Source organism: Mytilus galloprovincialis, chromosome 10 (assembly GCF_965363235.1).
Source record: "Mytilus galloprovincialis chromosome 10, xbMytGall1.hap1.1, whole genome shotgun sequence".
NCBI lineage: Eukaryota > Metazoa > Mollusca > Bivalvia > Mytilida > Mytilidae > Mytilus > Mytilus galloprovincialis.
Genome location: NC_134847.1, coordinates 19,261,169 through 19,283,904, shown reverse-complemented (window position 1 = coordinate 19,283,904; position 22,736 = coordinate 19,261,169). Strand labels below are relative to the sequence as shown.

At 30.9% G+C, this 22,736-nt stretch overlaps 1 protein-coding gene and 1 long non-coding RNA gene across 2 annotated transcripts; both read right to left on the bottom strand.

Annotated features, from left to right (window-relative positions):
- Positions 1-4,319: 4,319 nt before the first annotated feature.
- On the bottom strand, positions 4,320-11,641 carry LOC143049982 (uncharacterized). Its single transcript, XM_076223761.1, has 9 exons — positions 11,549-11,641; positions 10,574-10,732; positions 9,415-9,551; positions 8,671-8,780; positions 8,063-8,184; positions 6,946-7,247; positions 5,945-6,087; positions 5,540-5,661; positions 4,320-4,928 (listed from the first exon to the last, which is right to left on the bottom strand). Exons 2-9 carry the CDS (start codon positions 10,704-10,706, stop codon positions 4,405-4,407), a joined length of 1,593 nt encoding a protein of 530 aa, XP_076079876.1. The 5' UTR covers positions 10,707-10,732; positions 11,549-11,641; the 3' UTR covers positions 4,320-4,404.
- A 5,587-nt stretch (positions 11,642-17,228) lies between these two features.
- LOC143049981 (uncharacterized) lies at positions 17,229-20,033 on the bottom strand. Its single transcript, XR_012970383.1, has 2 exons — positions 19,881-20,033; positions 17,229-17,784 (listed from the first exon to the last, which is right to left on the bottom strand). It is a non-coding gene; the product is annotated as an uncharacterized LOC143049981 (long non-coding RNA).
- Positions 20,034-22,736: the final 2,703 nt, after the last annotated feature.

Below are 22,736 nucleotides of genomic sequence, written 5' to 3'. Positions count from 1 at the left end.
AAAATTTTAATGATATTGGATAAAATAAAATCCCATTGAAACTTAAATCCTGTTTCTGATTTGTGTAATTTACACTATTTTTATGAGCGCAAAACTTAAATGCATAGAACCTTCATAAGTAACCAAAACTATATTTGTGGTTTGTTTATGGTATATGTTAGCAAAATTGCTACATGAATGTTTTCTTTTTTTTCGAGGAATAATTGATTTTTTAAATTTGAAAAAAATTGATGCCATGAAAACAGGCGGTGCTTAACTTATGGCGGACTGTATATATCAAGTCAGTCCAATAAGGTTTTGATTGCATTTCATGCAATCTTTACTCTAAAAAATAGAAAAATATGTAACCATCCAGTCAATTTCCCATTCCATTACAATTTCATAAAATGATGAAATAAAAAAAAATTATGTTAATACATTGTAGCACAGACACCATAGCAAAGCTTTTATATCCCTGCAACTTTGAAAAACAAAGTAATATAAGTGTTTGACAACCAATAAATAAATATGCACCAATAATTATTCTATATTAAATAGTACAATACTGTATATCATAAAGCGGTAATGAAAAGGAAATAAGTCAAATGGACAGACAAGTGCTATGAAGGCATGGATGGAAAAAGTAACAAACAGAGGTAAAAAAATATAATTCTTCCTTTGTAATAAAGGTATATGAAGAACAACCATGCATATAGAATAATAGAATTTTGTTTTTGATAATGACTTTATATTGTTTATTAGAATATCAGAAGAATGTTCATTTCAACAAATTTCGATCACTACATGATGAGGTCAAGTTACACTACAAAACGGATGGTTCAATTATTGTTGTTAATGACAGGAATTAAGAATAGCAGCATATATAGTAAAGTCAACAAAAATTCTTAGTTATTACAGTGACTTGACTGATAGTGTTGCTATCCAACAATTGCAATTCATTCAAAATTTTGACCAAATTGCAATTTGTTTTATTAAACCAAATTGTTCAACTGGTCAGAAATTTGAATAAATTGTTCAGTCAAAATGTGAAAGTGCAAGGTGATAAAATAAATCATACTTACAATCCTATAAGACTTTAACTCCACTGTGTTGATGTTATTTTTAAATTAGTTTATCAATCTGTATAGTTATATATAGCTATTACCATACTAAAGGTGAACTGTTTTATTTGTAATTGCTATAAAAATGTCCAAACTAAGCTTTTATATAGTTTTTCTTTCAAAATGTATTCTATATTCATAAGAATCACACAGTATATGAATAAAAACATCATATTCAGTAAAATAATTTGTAAAATTGCAATATATTTGTAGGAAGGGGAGATAATCTTTTTTGGTTTCAAAAAGTCTTTATTCAAAAGAATAGTATTTTAGGTTATTTCCCAAAGGAAACTTATCAATAGCATATTGTTATTTCACATATAGTTTACTGAATATATGATGTATTATTTTAAATGATATATGATTCTTATAAATATAAAATCCTTTTCGAAAGAAAAACTATATAAAAGCTTAGTTTGGACATTTTTATAGCAATTCAAAATAAAATAGTTGACCTTTAGTATGGTAATGGCTATAATATAACATATATGATATAATATAATTATACCAATTGCAACTCATTCAAAATTTTGACCAAATTGCAATTTGTTTTATTAATCCAAATTGTTCAGCTGGTCAAAAATTTGAACAAATTGTTCAGTCAAAATGTGAAAGTGCAAGGTGATAAAATAAAATATACTTACAATCCTATAAGCCTTTAACTCCACTGTATTGATATATTATATCATATATGTTATATTATAGCCATTACCATACTAAAGGTCAACTATTTTATTTTGAATTGCTATAAAAATGTCCAAACTAAGCTTTTATATAGTTTTTCTTTCGAAAAGGATTTTATATTTATAAGAATCATATATCATTTAAAATAATACATCATATATTCAGTAAACTATATGTGAAATAACAATATGCTATTGATAAGTTTCCTTGGGAAAATAACCTAAAATACTATTCTTTTGAATAAAGACTTTTTGAAACCAAAAAAGATTATCTCCCCTTCCTACAAATATATTGCAATTTTACAAATTATTTTACTGAATATGATGTTTTTATTCATATACTGTGTGATTCTTATGAATATAGAATACATTTTGAAAGAAAAACTATATAAAAGCTTAGTTTGGACATTTTTATAGCAATTACAAATAAAACAGTTCACCTTTAGTATATAATAGCTATATATACCTATACAGATTGATAAACTAATTTAAAAATAACATCGACACAGTGGAGTTAAAGTCTTATAGGATTGTAAGTATGATTTATTTTATCACCTTGCACTTTCACATTTTGACTGAACAATTTGTTCAAATTTCTGACCAGTTGAACAATTTGGTTTAATAAAACAAATTGCAATTTGGTCAAAATTTTGAATGAATTGCAATTGTTGGATAGCAACACTATCAGTCAAGTCACTGTAAAAAAAACATTTCTAGAATATAAGACCTTCTGAAATCTATAATCCTTTGAAAAGTTGTGTATGATTGAAAGGAAATGTTGGATATTCTTGAATGAGACACATCTCGAAGGCAACAACAAACATTTGTCTATACAATGTATGTAATGCTTCAACGTGTCCGAAGTCCATATAATATTATAAATATTTTTTAAATTTGTAACTCTTACTTACAAAAAAATATGTATGTTAAAACATAAACTGCATATGTTTCTGAGGTTTATATTGAAGTTCACCATTCCTTGTATACTACAGATCTGTGGAAGTTTAAAAAATTACTACATGTGTTGGTGTATAAAAAAACATTTACCGGTATCTAACTCCTGTTAATTTTCAGAATCTATTTTTGCTTATTCATTTCAACTTTTCTTCGTGGTTGAATTTATATTTACAGCTCAATCTTTGTACATGTACTATCAATCATTATTTTAACATCTATATATTCTGGCAAATGGATCACCTGAAAATTAGAAATTCTTATAAATATCAATTTTGATAGGTAGAGATTTCATCAGTATTTTATTTTCACCCTAATAAAGTGTCTTTATATTTTCAAGCACTATAGTATAGACTGTATCGAGAGGTGATATGAAATTATTAACAATGACAATGACATCACAGAACAACCGAGTAGAATATTATTATCACAAATAAATAACACAATCAAAATAGTATCACAGAGAAAATTGTAATGTTACAAACAAACTTAAAATTATAACCAAATATATTTACTAGCATAAACACATCTCACAAATGTATCACTACTGTGGGTGCATTATTATTCATAGAGTACCAATTTTCGTTTATTCATGGGGATAGTTGAATCATGAATTTACGTGTTTGACAAAGTACCAATTCCCAATAGACTTGTGTGCAAACTATGCAAAATCATGAAATCAAGTATCCATGAAAAACAATCATTCCTCAATCCATGAAAAAACAATCATTCCTCAATCCATGATAAAACAATCATTCCTCAATCCATGAAAAGCAATCATTCCTCAACCCATGAAAAACAATCATTCCTCAATCCATGAAAAAACAATCATTCCTCAATCCATGAAAAAAACAATCATTCCTCAATCCATGAAATACAATCATTCCTCAATCCATGAAAAAACAATCATTCCTCAATCCATGAAAAAACAATCATTCCTCAATCCATGAAAAAACAATCATTCCTCAATCCATGAAAAAAACAATCATTCCTCAATCCATGAAATACAATCATTCCTCAATCCATGAAAAAACAATCATTCCTCAATCCATGAAAAAACAATCATTCCTCAATCCATGAAAAATAATCATTCCTCAATCCATGAAAAAACAATCATTCCTCAACCCATGAAAAAACAATCATTCCTCAACCCAATGAAAAAACAATCATTCCTCAACCCATGAAAAAACAATCATTCCTCAATCCATGAAAAAACAATCATTCCTTAATCCATAAAAAAACAATCATTCCTCAACCCATGAAAAACAATCATTCCTCAATCCATGAAAAAACAATCATTCCTCAATCCATAAAAAAACAATCATTCCTCAACCCATGAAAAACAATCATTCCTCAACCCATGAAAAACAATCAATCATTCCTCAACCCATGAAAAACAATCATTCCTCAACCCATGAAAAAACAATCATTCCTCAATCCATGAAAAACAATCATTCCTCAATCCATGAAAAACAATCATTCCTCAACCCATGAAAAAACAATCATTCCTCAATCCATGAAAAACAATCATTCCTCAATCCATGAAAAAACAATCATTCCTCAATCCATGAAAAAACAATCATTTCTCAACCCATGAAAATTGGTACCCATGAAAAATATATGAATCCACAGTTCTTTATCAATGTATCAATAGTTTTCTAGTCACTTCACCAGTATTCTAAATCTGAGTCCCCTTCATCAGGACTGAAGGATGAATTGTTACTATCATCACTACTAATACTACTATCACTTTCTCCATTGAACATGTTCTCTGGTGGCAGAACTTTACAAGCTCCAAAGCGGCTTGCCATCTGGTGCAGTAGTAGCTCAATCTCAAAACTCAAAATGGAGTCATGAGGAAGATTCAGTTTGTCAACTAATGCTCTTAGAACCGTTTTATTTAGCACAAAATTGATATATTCATCATAAACATCTAAGTTACTCAGATCTGCATCAGAGAATCTTTGTTTCAGTGTGTCTGCTGGCATCAGTTGGGTTAATGAGCAAGTTTTTCCCAGAAAACACTGTTTGAAAATTACCCGTGTAGCAGTTTGTTGCAGGGTAGAAGAAGTTCGACCAAACATGTAGTTCACAAGTTTGTCACAAACAGATCTTAAATGAAGAAACTCAGGAAAATCATTCTCCAAATACTCTGACATTTCTTCTACAATTTCCTTCCTGTTAAAGTAACCTGTAAAAAATAAAATATACAGTTTTGTTTACATTCTACAAAAATTTAAACATATCTATTGACTTGTTTTTTGCTAATTTGTGATAGTTACAAAAGTACCTATTGTAATCACCAAATTAGCTCGACCCTGCAACATACCAGTATATTATTACAAAAAGTGAGGAATCTTGTCATGTATTGTTGTTGCTTTGTATATAAAATAAGGAGATGTGGTATGATTGCAACTGAGACAACTATCCATCCGAGACCAAACGATGAGAATGTAGACAACTATAAATCAACAATGAGTAAAATGCATACTGTCTAGTAAACTATATACTCCTTAAATCGGGGGACCCAAGGATGTGGCAATATTAAACTTTTTTAGCACGCAACCCTACTCTAACCTGGGACCGTGGTGTTTATTTAGTAATTAATGTCAGATCTTTGGCTTTCTCTGCTGACACATTTAAACTAGTATTATCTTTTGATACAAAAATCAATAGGCACATATGCCTATCTCCTTTAAGACAGATATGGTGAACCCATGAAGTTGAAGTGTGTTGGGTAGACTTGTGTTGTCTAAATGATATATACCCCATAATTTATTCTAACTTGTATATTATTCTTACCCATATCTACTAGATGACCATACTGGTGTGGAGCTGATGCTAGTTCACTATGTAGATTTCTCCAGTTTAATGATCGTTGTATTGGAATGGACAAAAAACTTGCAAATATTGGTGACATTTTTCTGAAATACATATGAACATTCTATATGGAACATTCTATTATTTTCCAGGTAAAACTACAACTTTTTTTTATATCAACCTGGTATACAATATATGTTATATATTTTTAAGGTCCTTTCTCCTTGTTTTTGTCAAAGCCGAAGAAAATGTTTTCATGAGAAACAAAACAATGGTTTTATTGGCAAAGAATTAGAAGATGTATTTATTTAAAAAGGGTAAATTAAATAAACAAAAACCTTGCTCACAGGTTCAATTGAGAAAATACATTTAAATAATATAATTTACCTTTTTTGTTTACGTGTTTCCCACACAGTACCCCTGAGGGCAGCATTAGCACCTTTCTTCAGCAGTTTGTTACAAGCACTGATATCCCCTCTTATCACACAGTGGAATAAGGCTGTCTGACCTCGACTGTTTTGAATATTAACCTGAAAAAGATTTTTCCACAGTTAGTTTATAAAGCTTCAATCGGGAGAGCTATCTCTACTAACACCAATTTCATTGCATAGGAAATCAAGAAAGATTTATCCTAGAAATAATTAATAAATTGTCAACTTTTGATAACCCTTTCCTCCAAATTGATGCATTATGACACAACCCCCTTTAATCCATAATGATGCCACCCCTTAACTCCATAATGACGCCTTTTGGCACCACACCCTTTACTCCATAATGATGCCTTTTGACACCTATGTAGTAACTTAGTTGTAAACTCTGACTAAGAAATGCCTGCTTCAGACTTAATAAAATTTGTATCCAATTATGGAAAGGATATTCATAAGAATATCTGACTTAACTTTATTTGATGAAATATTTGTTTTTGGCAATGCACTAATACTTTAAAGCATATTTTCAGCATTTAATTGAAAAAACCTATGTGTATCAAGTATGCAAAAAAACAAATCCGTTGAGGAAAGGGATTATTCTATTCACAACTATTCTGATCACTATATGATTACTCATTTATAACAATGAACTATCAATATATAGAGCAATATAAATAAGTCTTATATATAATAAATTGTACCTATAAAATTGGTGTTTGAGAAAAAACTTAAATTTGATGAAGACATCTGAAAAGTAAAAACCAGAAAATAATAAAAGGCTACACAATGTACTATACAAAATATGACATTTGATTTTGTAAATTATCTGGAATATCCATCAATAAGGCATTTTGGACAATGGAAAACAAATATGATATTAACTAAGTTTTAAATGGCACCCACATAAAAGATTACATCAATACTGGTACAATTTTTGTACTAAAAGTAAACCATGGTTACCTCTGTATCTTTGATAGTCAACATGTACGTGAGGAAATCTTGTTTTACACACAAACTTGCACTATTGTCCTCAAGTGTGTCGTCACTACACAGTGAAAGATCTTCTAAGTACTCATACATATCTGTACATGATGTATCACACATAGACAATAATGGGGAATTCCCTTTCCGATCTACAGCATTGATATTAGCACCATTTTCACATAGTAAGCGTAACAGTCTATCATCATGGCTATATATAGCTGTTTTGTGAAGTGGTGTTAGTTTACATACATCATGAATGTTTGGGTCTCCACCATTACCTAAAAGATGTTTTTAAAAAATCATTAAAAGAATATTTTTAAATGAAACAGCTGCACATTCAGTGATGCTTGAGACTTAATAATATTTTCCTGCAATAAGTTCAATATTGTTAAATTCTTTTTATTTTCCAGATAATTAGATGACATTCTAGAGTATCTCCAAAATTATAACTCTGACAGGTGAGTTGTTTTCTCCTTCTAAAATTAAATAAACTATAAAGTCACATGATTCTAATAGTGATAAATCAGGCAATGTGAATTTAAAATGTACATTTTTTTCTGAATCTACATGTAATAAGTTCTTAACTGCAAATTTAAAAAAAAAATTATATTATCATGATTAAAAAATCTAAATTTATATTACGTTTTATAACTCACATGAAAAGCATCAAATAAATCTCATCTAGTAAATATTTGTTTACTTTGAGTCTTGGTGCAGGATAGATGATTAAATAAATCAAAATAAATATCTATCAATCAACTACTAGTATTACTTTTTGAAGACACCCTTGTAGATTTCAAAAATGAGCAGGCTAGTGCCGCTACAAGGAATCACTTACACCCGCAAAGTGGACATGGATTAATATAAGTTGCAAAAGTTGTTTCCCAATCCTCAATAAAAAAATATGTTTAAACTAAACTATACTATAACTTTTTACTTTATACAGAATTTAGTTTTTACAAATACCGAAAAAATGCTATTTTACTATGTTTTGTCAGTGCACAACTGCAATTAGAGCAATATAACATGAACTTTTTTTTTAATGTTGGAAAACTCTAACACATATTTTCCTTGACAGTAAAAATAAACTTACTCAGTATGACAAAGATAAGATCCTCCACGTGTTCTATAACGTCCTCTGGTGCGGTCAGATATTGTTTATTTAATCCTATGACCAGATCTACATGTGGATCCCATGTACTGAGGTAACCTGACCTGTAACAAATATCATATTGTTGTACAAAATATTTTGTTTTAAATCTTACTCAAAGTTTCCTCTGCCTCAGACATTTCCATTGCTATTAGTTTTGATAGCATTTCATTGAAATGTAAACAAATTTTCATACAGATATTATTTTCCCTTATTTTTCAAAATTTGCATGTGTGCCTTAAAATGACAGAATAATCAGAATTATTTTTAACAAACATGGGAGACAACTCATGTCTGATGCAAAGAGGAAACACGTAATCTGTGATTGGTTGAAAGCAATTTGTTATCTTAACTGTTTACAAGGTGGCTTGTAAAAGGATTTTTTGAGGTTTCCTGTGATATCTAAATAGTTGTCATTTATGAATTATTGATTTTAACTCTAAAGGTTCAATTCTTTTTATTTGGTTTTATCTAAATTTTTGGAATTTTAAAATAATTAAAACTTGCCATATTCACTTTTTGTTTAGTTAACTTTAATTAATATAACTTACCATATCTGATTGCTATGGAGATTTGGAGTTTTTGTCAGATCATTATAAAAATCAGTTAGTAGTTCTAAAGCTGTTTTTCCTGGTCCTTCATATTCACTTCCAAAATATGTCTGAAATAAATAAGAAGAAAAAAATAGTCAAGGGTCTCAACGAAGGGTGATATTCATACATAAAGGAAGATGTAGGATGTACAAAAATGAGACAATTATCTCTGGTGATTTTAAAACGATACCTAACAAGTGTATCCTTCCTTTCCAAAGAATTGCAGAAAGTTGTACTCTTTAGGTCGCCATTTTTCATGAAGTCCCTATTCAGTATTGGGAATTCAGAAGAAATCAAGAAAACTTGATGTCATAATAGAAATTTTGACCAATCACTTGCAGAGAACAGTTATTTCCATAGTGTGAAGAACAATTTTTTCAAAATCAGTTGAGAAATTTGAAAATAAAAATAGAGAAATGTCATTACACAACATATTTTGTGAATATTTCATATTTTACACATGTTATAAGTATGACTTGTTCTCTTTCTGTATTTAAAACTAATTTAGAAAAATCCGGAATTTGAAAACATGCTGACCACCTCATAAAATGGATAGGTGGTCTGCTTTCAAAAGAAAGTGGTCATCACACAAGGCTTAAATGTCGAATTTTAAAACACTGCTAAATAAATTGATCAAATCAATAATACATACTATACCATGGAAATTTTCTTCATAAATAGGTAAAAACAAAGAATACATACTGTTGGCACTCGTAGATTAACATTTACACCTCTCTCTACTAAAAGTTTGGCTAGATACAAATGGCGGGGTCGAACTTTTGTCTGTTCCTCATCTGTACCACATAAACATATAAACAAAGGTGTTCTCTGGTAACAACCTGAATAAAAAAAATATCATTTTTAGACAGTATTTAAAATTCAAAATTGTTTCTTCTTATTTCTTCTAATAATTGTTAAAAAAGTGTATTTTTTAAAATAATTTCATAGATAAGAACTATAAGCACGATAAACAGACATAACAATTGAGACACACGAATAAAAAGTGTCCACTTACAACCAACATATAATTCAATCTCATACTCTAATTGTATGACACATATACTTTTAGAACCTTTTTCATTCAAGTAGAAATGCAAAAGAAGATGTGGTATGATTGCCAATGAGACAACTCTCTACAAGAGACCAAATGACAAAGAAATTAACAACTATAGGTCATTGTACAGCCTTCAACAATGTGGTACATTTGGTATGTTTACCTAATTCAATGAATATAGAACATGCAACTTAGTGTAAATTTAATTACATTTTGTATAGCAATCATGAAAAGATTTTTTTTAAAGTTAACAGACGATGACAAATGCCCTTTGGGAATAGAAGGTGAGCTAAACAAGAATGTGTCCTAAGTACACGGATGCCCCACTCGCACTATCATTTTCCATGTTCAATGGACCGTGAAATTGGGGTCAAAAGTCTAATTTGGCTTTAAAATTAGAAAGATCATATCATAAGCAACAAGTGTACTAAGTTTCAAGTTGATTGGACTTCAGCTTCATCAAAAACTACTTTAACCAAAAACTTTAACCTGAAGTGGGGCGAACGGACGCACAGATGGAAGGACGAAAGAACGGAGGCACAGACCAGAAAACATAATGCCCCTCTACTATTGTAGGTGGGGCATAAAAAGACAAGGTTTTGACCCCTTGGTCTTATATTGACATTTGAACTCTGATATAGAAATCAATTATCAGGTACATGTAACATTTAACTATTGGAAGATTAATTTGTACTGTACATGTGGCCGACTTCATAAAAAGTTCCTTCATTTTATTTGGTTAACGAAATATGCTTAAAAAGCATTGTTGAGGAAAGTATGTACCTTTTTTTTTTAATTAATACAAACCTTCATCTAGATAAGATGGATTAATATTCTCTCTAATCAATCTTTCTGCTGCACCATAGCTGCCACTTTCTAAGGCTCTAGTCAAAGAGGTTTCATTGATGCCAAACTCAACATGAAACACACCACCAGCCATTTTATGTTATGTTAAGAACCAAGTAACTGAAAAATATACAAACAGTTTAACTTAACTTACATACTTAAAAGCATATGTCACTACCGGAGGATTTTTAACCAACATAATTATAAAGTAAAAAGATGCATAAAATCTAAAGGAATAGATTTCAATTACACTTTTATCTTTAGAAAGTACAAATGCAACATTCATGACATTACAAAATATAAATAACTTAGTGTTTCCCCACTGACCTAAATCATGTACTGTACACATGGTCTGGTCATAATGGCCCTAAAAGTCTAACATTTTAACAGCTTTTAGAATACATGTGTACATAATAAAAGTCATTACAAATGTGGCATTAAAGTTTAAGAGAGTTAACTTATATATTCCATGGTCCTATTTGAAAGAAAGTACTGTGGAGAACACAGTAATATATATATTTATAGAACTGTGACTAAATAAACGTTGATAAATAAATTTACTCAAGTACTTCAGTACATTTTACTTATAATTACCTATTTTGTTAGTTATTTAAGAAATCATTTTCACTAAATCATTTGCCAGGAAGAAATTTATGTTCTGATTCAACAGACCAGCTGATCATTGTTGACCGCCAGATATAGTCAGAAAAGGGATAAACTTACAGCAACTTGAATTATTGTTAATCAAAATACAAATCCATTTATTATTTTGTAAGCCCTTGCCTGGTTTCAAACAGCTGAATCACTCAATGACAATGACTCATTTTCAGATTTTATTAAATATTGATTTCTGTAACTAAATTATTAATGATATATTTTTTACATGACATATAAATGATACTTCTTATATTTTTTTCATTTCCTGATGCTTTTTACCTATTGTCATTGATGCTATCGTTCAACAAAAACGATCAAAAACAGACATACTTCGTCTTTTTCTTTGTTTACATAAAAAACGAATGAGTTACCTCCCGTATGGGTTGACCTTATCCAATAACCTGCAGTTAATAGTAAAATGCAAAGCACCATTGTGAACCTGATCCCAAGAGCTGAAATGAAATAAGAAAATAGCTCAAGGCATAAGCTGTCTAATTTAAGTTCACCAATTTAACTCAAATTTCCATATTTGATTTATAAATACTAAAACGCATATCCAAATAATAAAAAAGTTTAGATAAGCATGGAGTCGTTGATATGTATTAACTGATCGAGAGACCCCGAAGACTGCCGACGGCCATATAACACGATATAAACGTAGATTTTAATATAAACAGATAGCGATCACGTGCAATTGAGTTTTTCTAGATCTGTTTTGGTTTCATTTCGTAGGTTACAATTTTACAAGGTATGTTGATCAGCATTTTTGCGTGTGTAAGCCACAGTCTCGGATGTTTGTGTGTTAATATAATCGTCCCACCACTGGTTCATTCTTGTTTCACTTTCAATGTTGTTGACATCAAAAGTGAGTAGTTTGAAATGAGTCCAAAAAGGAATCGGCTCAACTTAATACTAGGTAATTTTTGCAAAGTTCTATTTAACAAGTTCAAAGTTAGCGTAACATCTTTCCCATCGCGACCAGTCTACTTAATATTTTTAATGTGTTTCGTCCTGAATATTCATGAAATGCTTGCCACTGAATATTTACCAAACAAAAAACTATTAATCTCATCATGGTGTATATATGGTAGTATGTTAATTTGGATACTTTTGTAATTGTTTAAGTTATAGAAATTGATCAAGCAAATTAGTTGTTCTATTTCATGGTTCAGTGATTACTTGATAAAAAGTGAAATACTCACTTAATATGAGTAATAGGATTAATATATTTCGTGCATAATTGAACTACTCATAGATACCAGGATTGACCATTGTGTAGATGCGCCTGACGCAAAAGACTCATCAGTGATGTTCGAATAAAATAAGTTGAAAAGGCCAAACAAAGTACGAAATTGAAGAGCAGTGAGGACCAAAAATTCCTAAAAGTTTTGCCAAATAGTGCACAGCTAACGAAATCTATTCCTGAAGTAGAATGAGTTGTTTTCTTACAGGGCTGCATGTTCCACAGTGAAATCCGTCCTCAATATCTTACCAGTACCAAACTCATAAAATCTGATGTGATGTGTCTGTTATTCAATGTTTGGTTTTTATGTTAAAAGTTTTTATCATGATACTCATTATTTATACTTATTACTGTGGATTCATTTATTTTCATGGGTAACAATTTTCGTGGAGTAAGGAAAACTTGCACGTTCGTGGATATTTGATTTCGTGTTTTTTGCGAAAGTCTGCATACAAGCCTATAGAAAATTTGTCATTCGTTGAACATTTAATTTCGTATTTAACCTTTACACATGAAATCCACAAAAATTAATATTCAACGAATGATAATGAATCCGCAGTATATGATTACCAAATGGTTCTGTTAAAATATGTTCAACACGTCGGAAAACAACTCATAGAAAACTTGTTTGTCATAAAACACTGTCATACATTCAAACAGACTATCAAAACTGATCTGTGTCCACACTTGTACGTCAAGTACAAATAAAGCAAAAATTTATTAGTGTACCTATTATTTGTAGTCACTTTTTGTGCTGACATGAATTGTCATTGATATTGTTATATTTATAAATTTACTGTTTACAAATTTTTTAATTTTTTGAAATACTAAGGCTTTTCTACCTCAGGCATAGATTACCATAGCTGTATTTGGCAAAACTTTTAGGAATTTTTGTTCTCAATGCTCGTCAACTTCGTACTTTATTTGGCATTTTTAACTTTTTTGGATTCGAGCGTCACTGATGAGTCTTTTGTAGACGAAACGCGCGTTTGGCGTATATAATAAATTTAATCCTGGTATCTATGATGAGTTTATTTGTACAATAGTTGGCTGATTGCAGGAAAAAAGAAATGTTTGCTTGAACATTTATCTAGTTTTTTTTTTATAAATGAGTGTCATGTTCCTTCTGTTAGTTACCTGGTTCGGATTAAATTATCACCACATCATGTTAAAGTACAGACCTCGTAAGTGGCTGTCCTGTGATAATTGGTGAAAAAAATCAAGAAAAGATAAGCTAAGTATAATTTTTCGTTTCATATTTAACTTCAATGTTCAAGCATTGTATTTTTACATATTTATGATAGTCAAAAAAGGGAAAACAAAGCAACAAACAGAAACAAAAATTTAAAAACACAATTACGACAAGAGCTATATCAGGTATCTTGCATACTCCTTATATACATCTGGTATCGGTCCGGCTACAGAGTTAATCATTTTAACTGTAGTGCGTCCAAATTGTTTCCTTTCATAGTCTATAAGTTGTTTCCAAAATCCAGTATTTGGTCGAATAATAGGCCTTCTTCCACGTACATAATCATGGGCCACTACCAAAGTCATTTTATGTTGTTTCATAAGGTAAACTATGCATAATGTAGCTGATCTGCTGACACCAACAGCGCAATGAACAACTACTTTCCCGCCTCGAGAGGCGATATGACTTATCTCGTCTGCCACTCTGTCGAAATGTACATCTAATCGAGCACGAGGGTGGTCGTCCACATGTATTCTGAGTGACTGGATTCCGGGAACTTGAATTGTAGGCACATCATTAGTACTGTTAATTATATGCGTTATGCCATGTCGCACCAATCGTTCATGTGTTATTGCCGAGGCACCACATAGAAATAAATGGTCTGTTATTTTTGCTAAAGATGAACGAGATGCCATTTTCGACTCTCCACCTGAAAAAAATCCGAAAAAAATTAGCTTGAAAACTTATATGTAAAATAAAAGGAATATAAAACCATGCTTTCATCGAACTTTATATTTGGGCTTACGAATATGTTAGAGACAACAACCCGACCAAAGAGCAGAAAACATCAGAAGAAACAAAATGTGTACTAGTTCAGTTAGAATGGACTGCATACTTATCTCCAAAACATGGTCTTGCATATTATTGCTACGCGTCACGGTGCAAAGATCTTAGTTTCAGTCAACTTGCACGCTATTTTGCATTTTTTTACTAAACAACAGTTCTGATTGGTAAATTATACCAGGTGGTTTGTCAAAATCTGCTTCATTTTATTCGAATTGCATAGAACTGTCATCTTTTTAATTATTTGTATATATCATTCAATAAACCTTTTGAATACACAAGCGCATATCCTGCAAAAACAGGGGCTTTAGAATAAAGCAATACAATGTAAGTGATTTTCTTTTTAATGAAATATGTCTTTCGCGATATTCACCTTATCGTGAAGACAATTTCTCAATTACATCCGCGGTAAAACATATATAGCGGTGATATCAGTTTAAACTAAACAGTTAATATCTGAAAAGTTTAATTTTTGGCAATAAGAAAAAAAAAAAAACCCCAAAAATGTCTTTAGACCCCCGGTATTTTAATAACACAAATCGAAGAACACACATTGAGTATCTAGGAACTATTGTCTGTAATTCAAACAATTGTTTAATGTGGTAACAATGGCAGTTTTAAAAATGGTACAAAAAAATCCAGTTCTTTCCTGTTTAATACCAAACCAAAGTGAATCAATTTAAAAAAAGTTACTAATAGGAATAAGGAATAAGTTTAAGACACTATTTGTGGTTTACCAGCATATCCTGCAATAGTTTATTAAATGCCAATTATTGATTTTAGAAAAGGTTTAGAAATATACTAAAATATAGTTAGATATGTCGGTAACAGTAACAGGACAAAAAAAGTGCTTTATTTTATAGTTTAAAAAAAATACATAATTTCAGATTGGTCACAATTGGAAGATAACAGCAAACAATGTCATTTATCCTTTGAAACTGTATTTGCAAGATAAAAAATCTGCCTAGGTGATGAAAAATTCTAAAATAAATTTCTGTCTGTTACTATCTCTATCTACTGTACTAGAATTGCACAATGTTCTCTGTTGTTATCAAAAGTAAAAAAAAACTATTTTCTCATTCAATATACTGTATATTATTTTGAAATTTATTTAATATGGTGATGATAACTTATATTAAATGAAATGGTTGGCATATATTAGATTAACTTTTTGATTCATCTGTGAAATTGTCTTGAGCATCCTTCCTGTTACTGATGATGGTTATGCTGTTATGTTTTATCAGGTAACATGACAGAACGTAACAGAAAGGAATTACTCAGTACTCTTTGTTCATTTACTCGTATTGTGTGGAAGTTTACTTCCATCTACGTATCAATTTGATAAGATACTATAAAAACACATGTACTGTTATAGCGCTGACAATGAAATATTCCCAGAAGGTACACAAAAAGGCTGTTACAGGAGAGAACAACACAATTATTTTTCTCCAAAGTCTGATCTTTGGGGAGTTCAGATTTTTCAAACTGGCTGCTATTCACCTAAACATATGGAGTCATACATTCAGGAAATGATGTTTTTCACATTGCATTTAAAGATATAAAATTTTGGTCTTTCAAACGTGTCCACAGGTGGAAAAAAGCCAGCGGTAACAGGAAAGAAATTACCCCTTGGGACAACATTTAAAATACCCTTAAAAATGAAAATTTTTCTTACATGCTTTATAGTTATAAAAAATTCAGACAAGTAATGCAGAAGTGTTTTATATATTCTATCAGATTTGTGAAAAGGCTGTATACTTAGATTAATTTAGATATTCATTGAATGATTTAATTTTCAGAAAATAACAGGGGACAATATGCTTTTTTGGGGGGGGGGGGGGGGTTGACCCTTTAAATTATAATTTTTTATTAGAAGCAATATTAAAAAGAATGTTTAATTTGGTGCAGTTGGTGCATTATATACTCTAGTTAATACTGAAACTTAAAATTTTCCAAAAAGATACCTGAATAAAAAAATAATTGCTGGTGAAAAATGGGACTGGGTAAGTAGAATTTTTCAGATATTGTCTCTAATATATAACAGGTACGATGCTGTCATATGATAGACACACGCTTTTGAGTGCTATTAACTTTCATTATATTCATTAGCTGGATTGACAATATCCACAACTATTTTGAAGAAACGATGTAATTAGATCAGTACTTAGTTTATTTGACAGTGATCCAGTACCATTCAATGATCATATACACGTAAAAAGTAAGTAGCTTCAGGTTTCATTTTTAAAAACTGATTATACTTTAAAGTATAGTACCCATATATGAGTGAATGGTACACTGACCTTTGGAAAATATATTGGGTAAATGTTGGACTCATTTGATAGGTTGTTCTATGTTCTCATTTTAATGATTTCACTGCCATGGTATACCTCCTTCTGAGTTTTTATTTTAACATATGCTCCGAATACTTCAAATTTGATCCCGCAATCCTTATATTTCGGATTATTTAACCGAAACATGAAAAAAAAAACAATTTTCACAATTTAAAATAAGTGTTCACTACAAAAAGTTTCAGGACTAAGTTATTGATATCTTTAAATTTTTGGATGTTGAAATGTATTGTGTTGATTGTATATTTAAACTCTTAATATCACATAAACTAGATGCTATTGATTAGTCTTATATGGCTCTTTGTAAATTAGAATAAACAAAAAAAAAGACAATTTTTCAGCATCAGATTTAATGTTTACATCAGATAAATGTTTGGTACAGAACCAACGATAGAGTTAACCATTTTCACTGTGTTACGTCCATGTAATTTCCTTTCATATGCAATTAACTGTTTCCAGAATCCAGGATTAGGACGAACAATTTTCCTCTGAGTCCACACAAAATGATGAGCATCAAATAATGTCATGTTCTGATGTTTCATTAGATAGGCTATGCACAAAGTTGCTGACCTACTAACGCCAGCTACACAATGAACTAAAACTTTGCCTCCTCGAGAATGAACTTTGTGTATCAAGTCAGATACTCTATCAAAGTGTACGTCTAGTTGAGAAAATGGACGGTCAGGAATGGAAATCTGTACACATTTTATTCCTGGGTCCATTCGATTAGGTACATCAAGTGTGCAGTTGACCACATCTGTTATTCCTAATTTGTTCAGACGAGTCCGTGTGATGGCTCTTTCCCCACATAAGTACATGTAGTCCGTTATTTTAGCTATCGACGATAGAAATGACATTGTCTGCTATGCCGTCTTTATTCTGTTTATATCTAAAACAATAGAAACACAGTTCAATTAAATAATGGCTATAATGTCGATTAAGCAATAGTTATCAAAGGCACCAGGCTTATAATTTATTACACCAGTTGCGCGTTTCGCGTCTACATAAGACTCATTAGTGACGCTAAGAGCAAAATAGTTTAAGAGCCAAACAAGTACAAAGTTGAGGAACATTGAGGACCCAAAATTTCATAAAGTTGTGCCAAATATGGCTAAGGTTATCTTTGCCAGGGATAAGAAAATCCTTAGTATTTCGAAAACATTATACTTTTGTAACAGGAAATTTATAAAAATGATCATATCATTGATATTCATGTCAACACCTAAGTGCTGACCACTGGAAAACGTCTATTATCATTAACAATAAACCTATATTAAAAAAAACACATTCTGTCACATGTGAAACAACATTCTGTCACATGTGGTACAACACTCTGTTCTGTCACATGTGAAACAACATTCTGTCACATGTGGTACAACATTCTGTCACATGTGGTACAACGTTCTGTTACATGTGGTACAACATGCTGTCACATGTGATACAACATTCTGCCACATGTGGTACAACATTCTGTCACATGTGGTACAACATTCTGCTACTTGTGGTACAACACTCTGTTCTGTCACATGTGAAAAAACATTGTTACATGTTGTACAACATTCTGTCATAAGTGGTACAACATTCTGTCACATGTGGTACAACACTCTGTTCTGTCACATGTGAAAAAACATTGTCACATGCGGTACAACATTCTGTCACATGTGGTACAACATTCTGTCATATTTGGTACAACATTCTGTCACATGTGGTACAACACTCGGTTCTGTCACATATGAAACAACATTCTGGCACATGTGGTACAACATTCTGTCACATATGGTACAACATTCTGTCACATGTGGTATAACATTCTGTCACATTTGGTACAACACTCTGTCACATGTGGTACAACATTCTGTCACATATGAAACAACATTCTATCACATGTGGTACAACATTCTGTCACATGTGGTACACCATTCTGTCACATATGGTACACCATTCTGTCACATATGGTACAACATTCTGTCACATGTGATACAAGAATGTGAAATCATCAGAGGAATCCAGAAGATGAATGCACTTTAAAATTTATATATTTGTTATGTTGACTTTTCTTGAATCACCAGAAACAAATGTATAAAAACAAAGAATAATAAATATTTAAACACGCAAGGAGCTGCCGGTCAAAGAGACACAAAAAGAATAGGTCGTCTTACCTTTTTTTTAACCTTAATAAAAAAACTTAAGGTTTTTATTTAATAAAAGATTTGTAATAAATCATGCAATGAAAAAAGAACTGAGTATTGAGTTGATGATAACCTCGGGGACTTAGAGGCAGACGATGTCCTTACAATAAAAAAGGAATCGCCCTTGCACTTATGTTCATGTACAAAAATGTAAATCAAGCATCCTAATTTTCTTTGTCTCCAGAAAACAATAAGGGTAAAGGAACAAGAAAGACCTTAATAAACTTTTTTTATAACTAAAAAAAAGCTAGATATCAAATAATGAGAGAATAAGGATCAGCTTCGAGGCACTTGATACGCATTTCGACAGCTTATACAGAAACAAAACTTTCTTTCGATTCTTCTCCAGGTCATAACTATGCTATTTGCCTAGTTTCGTCACAGAAGAAGGGGGATGTGCGTGTTAAATGCAAGTCATATATATATATATATATATTGTTGGGTTGATGTTTAGACGAGTTGTATATACATTATGTACACAGCCATGTATCAACATCATCGATGGCGATCCGATGGATACATCTGTTGTAGAGTTGTCACTGACTCAGACGTACTTATATATATTATAAAGTATTAACATTTTATTAAGTGTGAAAAGGGACTTCAATAGGCAAACAAATACCCACCGAATTTCTAGACTGAGCAGTTTTGCACATTATTTTATTACAAGTAAATAAATTTTAAAACTTAATCTATAAAATTTATAATTTGAAGAGACCGTTTAAACGTCATGTAGATTTTAAAGGATAAATTAATGGTGTAGATATATATATATATAGGTTAAGCTTATACTCACCATATGACAATTGTCAGAGTTCCACAAACAAGTAAGTCTTTAACGCCATAGAAAGCTAATCTTAAATCCGATAAAACTTATGTATCGCGAAAATAATAATAGATACAAATCTAATCGAAGCCAATTGAAAAATAACTGATATTTATGTCAACACACAAATTATTACCTATATAGTCTGGTCACCTGAGCTGCTAATAAATATTCATTTAAATACTCAATATGGTCTATAGAAAATACCTGTGTAACTATAGCCTTGTAAAATAATCAATTGTAATTCATAATCCAACTATCTAGCATAACAGTGTCAATCTATAGAAGTGCACTAAGCATTGAGCACTGTCGAGTTCCACTTAAACACTGCTATATTAAGACAGGTTAAACAAATCTGCAGTTGAAGGCAGGTTTCAAAAATCTTAATTGATTTATTCATAACATATTGGACAATAACATGCATCAGATAACAAAAATACATAGATATTGTGGTATGAATGCCGAAGGAGGTATACAAGTAACACAATTAAATCATAACATTGTACGGATAAGATATTTAAATATATAAAATGACCTAGACCATATCCTAATGCACCTCCTTATAATAAAGTGGTTAGTCTTACTATTCAGATAGAAATGAAAAGAAAATAGGAAAAAATAGCGTTGACGTATAATGGCCGGTTAATGCCATTTCGCGTTTTCGCGTTTTCGACTTTGCGATTTCATGTTTTCGCGTTTTCGACTTTTCACGATTTCGCGTTTTCGAGATTTCGCCTGTTCGCCTTTTCGCCTTTTATATAACATAACATTTTAGATATAATTGGAGACAAGACTATATACAAAGTATAAGTCATTCAAATGATAGTCATATAAATTTCATATCTGTGACGTACTTTAAATGTTTTCATTTCAAAATTAGACAATTCCTTTACATACTTTGTTGACTGAACAAATTTAAAAACAGATGCATTTGTATAAAATGCCTTTGAATATACAATTTGCTTGAAGTTATATCTTGGACATTTTAAAATAAATGAAAATAATTATTAGTATTATGTTATTTCTCATACACAATCTTTTATTTCATGTTCTTTTAGTGAATCTAAAATTTTCAATATTTAAATTAGCTTGTGTGAAAAAAGTAAAAAAAATAATACATTATGGAGATAACAGTTTTGTCAAATAAAACTTAGAATTTCGCGAAGCTATCCTAAGACCTGTCATAAGATACTAGAATATCTTATGACATGTCTTATGATCCTTTTATGACTATCCCAGACATCGCCTTAAAACTTTCGTAGGTTGATTTTAGCAAAGATATCATAAACCTGTCGCATGTTCTTTTAATTTAAACAAAAAAAATAACCTGGATTTATGGAAAACTCGAGTAAATGTAGTATGTGTTTCCTAATTACTAAATGCATTGATTAATATTTCAAATTTTCAAAGATGGAAATGTGTTCATCTACAGGACACACCAAGGGGACAAGGGATATACTGTTGAACGCGGTAGACAATATCAACAATCCTCCCCGTGTCAGAACCAGATGAAAAAAATAAATTGAGAAACTGAATCCGGTCAATTAACATATATATTTTAAAATGTTAAAAATATGATTTCAAGCAAATTGCATATTCAAAGGCATTTTATTTTATACAAATGCATCTGTTTTTAAATTTGTTCGGTCAACAAACAATGTAAAGGAATTGTCCAATTTATGAAAATATCTAAAGTATGTCACAGATATGAAATTTATATAACAATCATTTGAATGACTTATACTCAGTAGTCTTGTCTCCAATTATATTTAAAATGTTATGTTATAATAACATGTATATCGCGAAAAGGCGAAAACCCCAAATTGCGAAATCGCGAAAACTCGAAATCGGAAAAAAAAATATTTGGCCTTTCCGCATTTTCGACTTCGTGATTTTGCATTTTCGCGTTTTCGCCCTATAGAATATGAAAGGCAAACACGCGAAAATGCGAAATGAACTTAACCGGCCACCATATTGACGACCTAAACTTTCGAAAAATTCCCAAAAATAAAAAAAAAGCCCACAAAAATATTGAACTTCTTGGAAAATTTAAAACAGAAAGTTAATTATCAAATGGCAAATGGTTATCAAAAGTACCAGGCTTATAGTTTAATACGCCAGACGCGCTTGTCGTCTACATACGATTCATCAGTGACGCTCAGACCAAAATAGTTACAAAACCGAGCAAGTAGTAAGTTGAAGAGCACTGAGGACCCAAAATTCCCCAAAAAATGTGCCAAATACGTCTAAGGAAATCTATGCATGGGATAAGAAAATCAGAAGCTCAAACATATTTAAAAAAGAATGGAAAACAACTGTCATAATCTTAAATTTGTAAAAGCATTTTCTTATACATGTATAGAGAATGGTGAATTTAACCTGGTTTTATATCTAGCTAAACCTATCACTTGCATAAAACACAGATAATTCTTTTATACTGACAACAATTTGTGCGCAAAATAAACAGACATCACAGGTAAAAATGTAAAATAATGTCAACATTGAAAATGAAATGAAGGTGAATCATTTCGTTAAGGTTCGTGTGGCTAAATTAGCTGCGTTTTCATAACAAAATTTACAGAGAACAGGGTAAAGACAAATCCATGCATCTGGAGAAGTTTTTAGGCATAGCATGGTTCAACCCACCATTTTTTCCTTTAAAAATGTCCTGTACCAAGTCAGGAATATGGCCATTGTTATATTATAGTTCGTTTCTGTGTGTGTTACAATTTAACGTTGCGTCGTTTGTTTCCTCTTATTTTTGAGTGTAAATTGACATTGCGATAAGACGTGTCACGGTACTTGTCTATCCCAAATTCATGTATT